This window comes from Eimeria maxima, genomic scaffold, assembly GCF_000499605.1.
Source record: "Eimeria maxima Weybridge genomic scaffold, Emw_scaff1019, whole genome shotgun sequence".
In the NCBI taxonomy this organism is placed as follows: Eukaryota; Apicomplexa; class Conoidasida; order Eucoccidiorida; family Eimeriidae; genus Eimeria; species Eimeria maxima.
In genome coordinates this window covers 1-10,000 of record NW_013564073.1, presented here as the reverse complement: position 1 = coordinate 10,000, position 10,000 = coordinate 1, and the positions used below count along the sequence as shown (strand labels likewise).

Below are 10,000 nucleotides of genomic sequence, written 5' to 3'. Positions count from 1 at the left end.
TGCTGCTGTTGCTTCTGCTGCTGCTGCTGCTGCGGTGTTTCTTATGGGTGTTTGCGTTACTATTGCTGCTGCTGCTGTTGCTGCTGTTGCTGCTGTTGCTCTGCTGCTGCAGGTCCCGGGTACGGCGAAGTGCTGCAGCAGCAACTCCTGCAGCAGCAGCAACAGAAGGCAGCGATGCAAGTCAGCAGCAGCACGGCAGCACCACCAGCAGGGCCCCCAAGAAGGCGAGGTCTGTCCGTAGAAATGCTTAATGCTGCTGCTGCTCCTGCTGCCTCTTTGCTGCTGCTGCTGCTGCTGCTTTGCTGCAGCAACGATTTAGTAGTGGTGCACAAACACATGCAGCAGTTGCAGCAGCAGCAGCTGCTGCTGCAGCTGCTGCTGCAGCTGCTGCTGCAGCTGCTGCAGCTGCTGCATTTCAGAGTTGCTGAGTGTCTCTGCTGTATCTGGGGATGAACAGCCGCAGCAGCAGAAGCAGCAGAAGCAGCAGCAGCAGCAGCAGCAGCAGCAGCAACTGCAGCAAATACCTTTGAATGCCTTTAGTGGTAATTTATATTATTTATTTATTTATTTATTTTATTTAATTAGTATTTTATTCCTTTATTCCTTTTCTCTGCTATATAGCTAGCTAGCTAACTAGGCACCTTAGTACAGCTAGCTAGCTATATAGCTAGCTAGCTAGTTTGTTAGTTAGTTAGCTAGCTAGCTAGCTAGCTAGCTAGCTAGTTAGCTTGCTAGCTATTGTGCCCGTCTGTCTTTCTCTGCTCGGCGGCGCTGGCTAGCTACTGGCTATCTGTACCTTCTTATGCATCAGGCATACCTAGCTAGTTAGCTAGCTAGCCAGCTAACCAGCCAGCTAGCTAGCTAGTTAGCTAGCTAGCTAGCTAGCTAGCTAGCTAGCTAGCTACCCATATATTTCCTCAACAATCTATTTAGCCATTTACTTAGTAATTTTTGTTAGCTAAAATGCCAGTTATTGACTTGGCTAGCTAGCTAGCTAGCAAGCTAGTTAGCTAGCTAGTTAGCTAGCTAGGTAGCCAGCTAGCTAGGTAGCTAGCTAGGTAGCTAGCTAGCTAGCTAGCTAGCTAGCTAGCTAGCCAAGCCTAAAGAAATCCGAGCCAAGTTATAAGGAGGGATTTATTGCGCTGCAGTAAGAAGATACGTACTTCATGCTACCGCCACCTGCTGCTGCTGCTGCTAGCGCAGGCTGCTACTAAGGGCATATAAGAAAAAAGAAAATACAAAAATCCTTAACAGCCCTATCTATCTAAGAAAAAAAAAAGACAAGAGGAGTGTCAAGGAGCAGCAGCAGCAGCAGCAGCAGCAGCAGCAACAGCAGCAGCAGCAACAGCAGCAGCAGCAACAACAACAGTAACTGTTGTTGCTGTTGTTGTTGCTGCTGCTACTGTTGCTGCTGCTGCTGCTGCTGCTGCTCCTTGACAGAGAAGAGAAGAGAGAGACAGAAAAAGACAATCTATGCACATCTAACTAACACTCACCTGTTCCTATTGCATGCATGCATGCATGCATGCATGTATGCATGCATGCATGCATGCATGCATATATTATAGATGTATATCTGTGCAATTTTTACGACAAGTACCCAAGAGGGAATAACAGCAAATAGGTCTAAGAGCATTATCTCCTCCTAGTACTTCTGCTAGCTGCTTCTGCTGCTGCTGCTGCTGCTGTTGCTGCTGCTGCTGTTGCTGCTGCTGCTGCTGCTGCTGCTGCAGTGTAGTTAGACCACTAAGGTCCCAATGACTTAATGCTGAGGTGTATGTGCAGGTCTCTAATTGTCTTTGTATTTGTTCTTCTTGTGACGAAGATACACAAAACCATTTAGGTAAGGAATGCTGCTTCCTGCTGCTGCTGCTGCTGCTGCTGCTGTTGCTGTTGCTGCTGCTGCTGTTGATGCTGTTGCTGCTGCGACTGCCGTTCGTGCGAGTGTCTCTCTTACGCTTCTTCTCAGGCAAAGGGAGGATCTCCTCGTCCTCTCTTGCTGCTGCTGCTGCTGCTGCTGTTGCTGCTGCTGTTGCTGCTGCTGTTGCTGCTGCTGTTGCTGCTGCAGCAGTAGGAGACAGAGAGATCATAGTCACGCCTGCAGTCGCTTCTGAGCTACTACTGCTGCTGCTGCTGTTGTTGCTGCTGCTACTGCTGCTCTTGCTGTTGCTGCTGCTGCTCGTTGTGTCTCGTTTCCCCTCACCTTGAATCGTGACAACTCTTGTAGGCTCAGCAGCTGCTGGTGCAGCAGCAGCAGCAGCAGCAGCAGCAGCAGCAACAGCTGGTGCTGCGACACTTGCAGCAGCAGCTGCTGCTGCGGCTGCATGTGCATGGGCGCGAACCCTGCCTGCTGCAGGCATAGCAGCAGCAGCAGCAGCAGCAGCAGGACCAGCAGCAGGCGGCGCAGTTGTATCTGGTGTAGCTGCTGCTGTTGCTGGTGTTGCATTGGGCGCTGCTGGTGTTGCTGCATTTGCTGCAGCAGCAACAGCAGGAGTAGCAGTTCTAGCTGCTGCAGCTGCTGCTGCTAATGTTGCTGCTGCTGCTGCACCTGCATGTCTTGCTGCTAGACGAATTAGCTGCTGCCTCCTCTCCTGCAGTCTCCTGTTTGCCTGCTGCAGCTGTCGAGTAACAGCAGCCTGAACAGAGCAACGTTGGGGTGTACATACACCTCAGAAGACGGAGGCTTCCAGCTGCTGCTGCTGCTGCAGGAGCAGCAGCAGCAGCAGCAACAGGAGGAGGAATGCAGCAGGAGAAGCAACAGCAAGAAACAAGGCAGGAAAAACAACCAGCAGCCCATAAACAACCCCGCCTTGACAATGCAGCAGCTGCTGCTGCTGCAGCATCTGCTGCTGCTGCTGCTGCTGTTGTACCAACCTGTTCTTGTTATTGCCGCTGCTGCTGCTGCTGCTGCTGTTGCTGCTGCTGCTGTTGCTACAGCTGCTGCTGCTGCTGCTGCTGCACGAAGCCATCGAGCCCTCAATACAATATCTATCTGTTACCAGGCAGCAAACTTCCTAAGTGCTGCTGCATGCAGCAACTGCTGCTGCAAGCACCAACTGCTGCTGCAGTAGCCCAACTTGCTGCTCCTGCTGCTGTGCGGCCGTAGAAATAGCACCTAATGCAGCAGCAGCTACTGCAGCACCAGCCAGCAGCATCATGGCACTAGCAGCAGCAGCAGCAGCAACACAACTACAATCAACAGCAGCAGCAGCGCATGCATTTAACAGCAGCAGCATAAGAAAAGACAGCAGCAGCACATCTTGTGCTGCTCAAGAAAAAACAGCAGGAAAAAGCAAAAAAAAAAACAACAGCCAGCAGCAGCAACAGCAGCAGCAGCAACAGCAGCAGCAGCAGCAACAGCAGCAGCAACAGCAGCAGCAACGACAGCAGTAGCAGCAGCAAGAAGCATAAATCCGTAACAATTACTCACTCTCTCTGCTAGTGTCTTCTCTATGTCTCCTTTTGCTGCATCAAGCTCCCGCTGCAGCAACTTTGTTTTTGCTGCTGCTGCTGCAGCACGTGCATGCAGCAGCGCATCTAGTGTCTCTAATCTTGCAACATTGGCATGCAGCTGCTGCAGCTCCGCCTGCAGAGACACCCCACGAATGCTGCTGCTGCTGCTGCTGCTGCTGCTGCGGTTGTCTGGGGTAGTTCGTGCGTCAGCAGAAGTAGCTCTTATATTCCTAGCTTGCTGCAGTTGCTGCAGTTGCTGCTGCTGCTGCTGAGTCTGCCGCTGCTGCTCCTCGGGTGTTATCCTATTAGCCATAACTCGTGCTGCAGCAGCTGGTGAAGTTGCAGCAGCAGCAGCAGCTGCTGCTGCTGCTGCAGCTGCTGCTGCTGCCGCGGGCGTAGCTGATGGAGTGCTTGTTGCTGCAGCAGCCCTTGCTGCTAGTGCTGCAGGAGCAGGAGCAGCAGCAGCAGCAGGTCTAGCAGCAGAAACTGTTGCAGACGTTGCTGTTGACGGTGTTGCTGCAGCAGCAGATGCAACATTAGCAGCAGCAGCAGCTGCTGCTGTTGCTGGGGGTTCTCTAGCTGCTGCTGCTGCTGCTGCTGTTTCATGTACAGCACTCTGCTTCAATACCAAAGACTGCTGCTGTTGCTGTTGCTGCTGCTGCTGCTGCTGCTGCTGCTGTTGCCGTTGCTGCTGTTGCTGCTGCTGCTGTTGCTGCTGCGCGTCACGTTCTTGCTGCTTTTGCTTCGCTAGTTGCCGCAAGTGCTGCTGCCGTTGCCGCAGTTGCTGTTCCTGTTGCTGCTGGTCCTGTTGCTGCTGCAGCAGCTGCTGCTGTTGCTGCTGCTGCTGCTCGTGCACCTCGTCCTTATCAAAGACAACAACAAGAGACTCCGCATCGACCCATACAAGCGACGGGCTCCTTTGCTGCTGCTGCTGCTGCTGCTGCTGCAGTTGCTGCTGCTGCTGCTGCTGTTGCAGTTGCTGCTGCTGTTGCAGTTGCTGCTGCTGTTGCAGTTGCTGCTGCTGCTGCAGTTGCTGCTGCTGCTGCAGTTGCTGTTGCAGTTGTTGATGCTGCTCCTCCTGCTTCTGTTGTTGATTCATTTGCTGCTGCTGTTGCTGCAGTTGCTGCTGCTGTTGCTGCAGTTGCTGCTGTTGTTGCTGGACTTGCTGCTGTTCTTGGATTTGCTGCTGTTGCTGCACTTGCTGCTGTTGTTGCTGTTGTCCCTCCTGCGTCTGGTTCTGTTGGTGCCGCTGCTCCAGCAACTGTTGCTGTTGCTGCTGCTGTTGCTGCTCCTTTTGCTGCTCCTGCTGCTGCATTTGCCTCAGCTCGCGGAACTGCTGCACACGCTGCAGCTTCAGCAGCACTTGCTGCCGTGTCTCCAGTTGCTGCTGTTGCTGCTGTTCCTGTACTTGCTGCTGCTGCTGCTGCTGCTGCTGCTGCTGCTGCTCCTGAGGAACTTGTTCCTGCCGCTCCTGCTGCTGCAGTCGCCGCTGCCGCAGCAGCCGCATCCTCTGCTGCGCTGCAGCAGAAAGCTGCGAAAAAAAGCTCTTCTCTACTCCTGCTGGTGCTGCTGTTTCTGCTGCTGCTGCTGCTGCTGCTGCTGCTGCAGCGGGAGCAGCAGCACCTGGGGCATCACTCGCAGCCGGTGGTGTATCGGATGCTGAGACAGCTTCCTCTGCTGCTGCTGCTGCTGCAGCAGCAGCAAGAGGAAGGGCCGCAACACCAGCAGATGGATCAGCAACAGCAGCAGCAGCAGCAGCTGCTGCTGCTGCTGTTGCTGCATTCTCATCTGCTAAAACAGGGACAGCAGCAACCGTCCCCAAATCTGCAGCAGAAGCAGGTGCGATAGCAGCAGCAGCAGCAGCTGCTGCTGCTGCTTCCTTAGCTGCTGCATCAGGTGCTACGCGGTCAGCTGCTGCTGCAGCCACAGGACAGCCTACAGCAGCAGCAGCAGCAGCAGCAGGCTCATTTTCTAGCCCTGTTGCTGCGGCGTTCGCAGCAAATATATGATTTGCTTCTGTTGCTGCTGCTGCTGCTGCTGCTGGTGCGTCAGCAGCAGCAGCTTCGTCAGCTGCTTCAGCAACAGGTGCATGCGCTGATAATAATTCCTTAGCAGCAATGCCCGCAGTGTGCGCTGCTGCTGCTGCTGCTGCAGCAGCAGCAGCAGCAGCAGAAGCAGGAGCAGCTCCATCTGCTGCAGCAGCTGTTGTTATTGCTGCTGCTGCTGATGGCGGAGGCGAACATGCGTGCTGTAAGCGCTGTTGCTGCTGCTGCTGTTGCTGCTGCTGCTGCTGCTGCTGCTGCTGCTGGTCTCCAGCAGCAGATCCTTGCCGCTGCGCTGTCTGGCGACTGCTGCCCCATCGGCTCTTCTTGAGTTTGCTGCTGCTGCTCATCGCCAAAGGAGGGGTTGTGCTGCTGCTGTTGCTGCTGCAGCTGCTGCTTCTATTGTTGCTGCTGTTGCTGCTGCTACTGCTGCTACTATTGCTGCTGCCGTTTATGGTGGCACTGGAATCACACAATCCAGCAACACCATTCTGCTGCTGCTGCTGCTGCTGCTGCTGCTGCTGCAGCTGTTGCTGCTGCTGCTGCTCCAGTCTATGTGATGCATCAGACCCACTTGGCCTGCTGCTGCTGCTGCTGCTGCTGTTGCTGCTGCTCCTGGTCTTGCTGCTGCTATTATGCGACAAGTCTGCTTCCTGTTGTGCTTGCTGCCTCTGCTTTTCCTCTCGGTGCTGCTGCTGCTGCAGCAGTTTGTGCTGCATCCGCAGCAGCAGCTGCTGCTGGTGGTGCTGCTGCGTTGGCTGCTGCTGCTGCTGCTGCACTTGCTGCTGTTGTGTCTGCTGCACATCAGGTTGGGGAGGCAGAGGTCCATTCTTACCGTCAGGTGCTACTAATGTCTGCTGCTGCTGCTGCTGCTGCTGCTGCTGCTGTGGCTCTTGCAGGTCTCCCTGCAGCGGCTGGTGCACCCGCTGCAGGTGTTGCAGCTGCTGCTGTGGCTGCTGCTGCTGCTGCTGCTCCGGCGGCTCCTGCTGCATCTGCTGCTGTGCATCGTGGTGCTGCTCTAGCTGTTGCTGCTGCGGCGGCTGCTGTTGCTGCTGCACTGCTTGAAATTGCTGCTGTTGCTGCGGCGGCCTCTGTTCTTGGTGCAGTGCTTGCTGCTGCTGCTGCCGTTGTTGCTGCTGCTGCTGCTGCTGCTGCTGCTGCTGCTGCTGCTGAGCAACCCAGCTTGCGGTGACTGCAGGCAAACGGCGGAGCGTTTGCTGCAGCAACTCCAGTGGCAGCGGCTGCTGCAGCAGCTGCTGCAGCTGCTCCTGTATGTACAACTGCTGCTGCAGCTCGCTTTGGTGCTGCTGCTGCGGTTGCTGTTGCTGCTGCAGCTGTTCTTTCTGCTGCTGCTGTTGCTTCTGCTGCTGCTGCTTCTGCTGCTGCTGCTTCTGCTGCTCCGGGCCGTTATGCGGCGCTTCGCATATCTGCCGTTGCATCTGCTGCTGCTGTGGCTGCTGCTGCTGCTGCTGCAGCAGCAGTTCATGCGGCTGGCGCTGCTGCCACAGGTCCTCGCCGCCTACTAGCTCGTCAAATGGATGCTGCTGCTGCTGCTGCTGCTGCTGCGGGTGTTGCTGCTGCTGCAGTTGCTGCAGTGGCTGCTGCTGCATGTAGTCACATTGCTGCTGCTCTTGCGGCATATAAGAGATGCTGCAACTATTTTTGCTGCTGCTGCTGCTGCAGCTTCTGCTGCTTCTATTGCTGCAGTTGTTGCTGCAGCTATTGCTACTTCTATCAGCGCAGCTGTACTTGTTGCTGCTGCTGCTGCTGCTGCTGTTGCTGCTGCTGTCCTGTATGCTGCATGCATCAGCAGCAAACTTTACGGGCATAACGTGACGGCTGCTGCTGCCATAGTTGCTGCTGCTGCTGCTGCTGCCGTAGTTGCCGCTATAATTGCTGCTGTTGCTGCCATAGTTGCCGCTATAATTGCTGCTGCTGCTGCTGCTGCTGCTGCTATAATTGCTGCTGCTGCTGCTGCTGCTGCTGTACGGATAAGGAGGCGGCACTCGAGGCGGGCTGCGTCTATATTCTCTTATGCTGTATCCTCCCTTGCTGCTGTAGCTGCTGCTGCAGTTGCTGCTGCAGTTGCTGCTGCAGTTGCTGCTGTAGCTGCTGCTGTAGTTGCCGCTATAGCTGCTGCTGCTGCTGCTGTCGTAAGGATACGGGGAGCGATACAGTCTACTGTTGCTGCTGTTGTAACATTTGCTGCTACCGTTGCTGCTGCTGCTGCTGCTGCTGCTGCTGCAGTGCTGCGACGGATCTCTTGGATGCTGCGCAGGAGGCCGCAAGGGTTGCCAGCTGCTGCTGCTGCTGCTGCAGCGCCTCTCTGTTTCATAGTGATCAGGGGGGCATACAAATCTGCTGCTGCTGCTGTTGCTGCTGCTGTTGCTGCTGCTGTTCCTGCTGCTGCTGCTGCTGCTGCTGCTGCTGCTTCGGTACCTTCCATCGTACACTGTTGAGCCACTTGCAAAGACAAGACGACAAACAGCAGTGCTGCCGCTATATCGCGGGTTGCTGCTGCTGCTGCTATTGCTGCTGCTGCTGCTGCTGCTGCTGCTGCTTGGAGTGGGGTTGCTAGTACTCCTGTAGTAAGCAGGAGGTCCCCTCTCTCCCCTGTGTTGCTGCGGCAGCAGACGAGAGTTGTCCATCCTGCAGCAGCACGATGCGTGCTGCGCTGCTGTTGCTGCTGCTGCTGCTGCTGCTGTTGCTGCTGCTGCTGCTGAGCGGCTACAGGAGCAGCAACGGGCCTCCTGCTGCTCGAGGTTGCATGAGGGACTATAAACAGCAGCGTGCAGCAGCAAATACTAAAAGAGCTGCTGCACTGCAGCAACAGCAGCTGCTACGTAACAGCAGCAGCAGCAGCAGCAGCAGCACGGGCGGCTGCTGCAGCGCGAGCAGCAGCAGCAGCAGCAAATAAAAGAAGTCCCCTTCTATAGGGCTAAAGACAAAGGAAGACGAGTATATATATTCCTAAATACGTGTGCTTAGCTGCTGCTGCTGCTGCTGTTATTGCTGCTGCTGCTGCAGCTGCTGCTGTTGCTACTGTTGTTGCTGCTGTTTCTGTTTACTGCTGCTGCTGCTGCTGCTGCTGCTACAATGACCGGTGGAACAACAGGAGGTGCAGCAGCACAGCAGCGCAGCAAAAAAAAGAAATAAAAAAATAAATTTATTTATTTATTATTTTATTATTAATTAATAAATAAAAAATACTCAATTTATATACAACTCTTACTGTATATATACCCTACCAGCAGCAGCAGCAGTAGCAGCAGCAGCAGCAGCAGCAGCAGCTGCTGCTGCTGCTGCTGTTGCTTGTGTGTCGCGGGGGCTGTAACTGTAACTAAGGGACAGCAGTAGTAGTAAACAGCAGCAGCAGCACGAGTTAGATCTTATTAAGAAGATAATTAAATTATTATAAAATAATATATAATGCATGCATTAAGACAAGAGGTGCCTATACACCCCAATTATTTATATTTATATTTATATTTATTTACGGTGTATGTTCAACTTGCATGCATGCAGCAGCAGCAGCAGCAGCAGCAGCAAATGTTTATTTTTTTTATTCTTTTTTTCTTTTTTTTATTAATAAATAAATAAATAAAAAGTTATTAAGGATAATACATTAATTATATTATATCTATATTAATAAGTTAATTAAATAAATAAGTAAATAAATAAAATAAATAAATAAATAAATAATAAATAAATAAATAAATAAATAAATTTATTAATTAGTTAGGTGTCTTTTATCCTTCGCATGCATGCAACATCTGCTGCTGCTGCTGCAGCAGCAGCAGCAACACCGCACAATATCTGCTGCCTGCTGTAATGCTGCAGCAGGAATACCCCACACTATCTGCTGCTGCCTGCTGCTGCTGCTGCCTGCTGCTGCCTGCTGCCGCTGCTGCCTGCTGCTGCTGCTGCTGCTTGCTGCTGCTGCTGCTGCTGCAGCAACAACACATTTAATCCTTACTTAAGACAGTCAGCAGCTGCTATAGTAAGGAGAGGCCTTATGAGTATACCTATAGAGAGGCAGCCTGCTGCTGCTGCTGCTGCTGCTGCTGCTGCTGGTTCTGCTGCTGTTGCTGCTGGTGTCTTGTACTGTCTATAGCAGTAGGTCTACTCTCTCCTACAGTTCTAGCAGCAACAGCAGCAGCAGCAGCAACAGCAGCAACAGCAGCAACAGCAGCAGCAGCAGCAGCAACCCCACCCTTGAACACACTAGTCTATTCTTTAAGAACTGACTACCCCTTCCCTACAGCCCTCCTACCTAAATGCAGCAGCAGCAGCAACAGCAGCAACAGCAGCAGCAGCAGCAGCAGCAGCAGCAGCAGCAGCAGCAAATGCATATTAGTTGTTATAATGAAGGAATTGATGTTTTTGTATATAAAAAAAGAAACAACAAAGTTATATAAAAATAAATAAATAAATAAATAAATATTTATTTATTTATTTATTTATTTATTTATTTATTTATTTATTTATTTATTTATTTATTTATT

The 10,000-nt window shown here is 52.7% G+C and overlaps 2 protein-coding genes across 2 annotated transcripts in view; one reads left to right on the top strand and one right to left on the bottom strand.

Annotated features, from left to right (window-relative positions):
- The window catches only part of EMWEY_00047320 (hypothetical protein, conserved), a gene marked incomplete at both ends in the record, with an annotated part of 1,001 nt that extends 750 nt beyond the window's left edge, over window positions 1–251 (top strand). The window contains one exon of the mRNA XM_013479264.1: window positions 113–251. Coding sequence (XP_013334718.1) covers window positions 113–251 — 139 coding nt within the window. The remainder of the gene's footprint in view (window positions 1–112) is intronic.
- A 1,311-nt stretch (window positions 252–1,562) lies between these two features.
- On the bottom strand, window positions 1,563–8,143 carry EMWEY_00047310 (hypothetical protein, conserved; the record flags this gene model as incomplete). Its single annotated transcript, XM_013479263.1, has 2 exons — window positions 1,563–2,636; window positions 3,431–8,143. 2 exons carry the CDS (start codon window positions 8,141–8,143, stop codon window positions 1,563–1,565), a joined length of 5,787 nt encoding a protein of 1,928 aa, XP_013334717.1.
- Window positions 8,144–10,000: the final 1,857 nt, after the last annotated feature.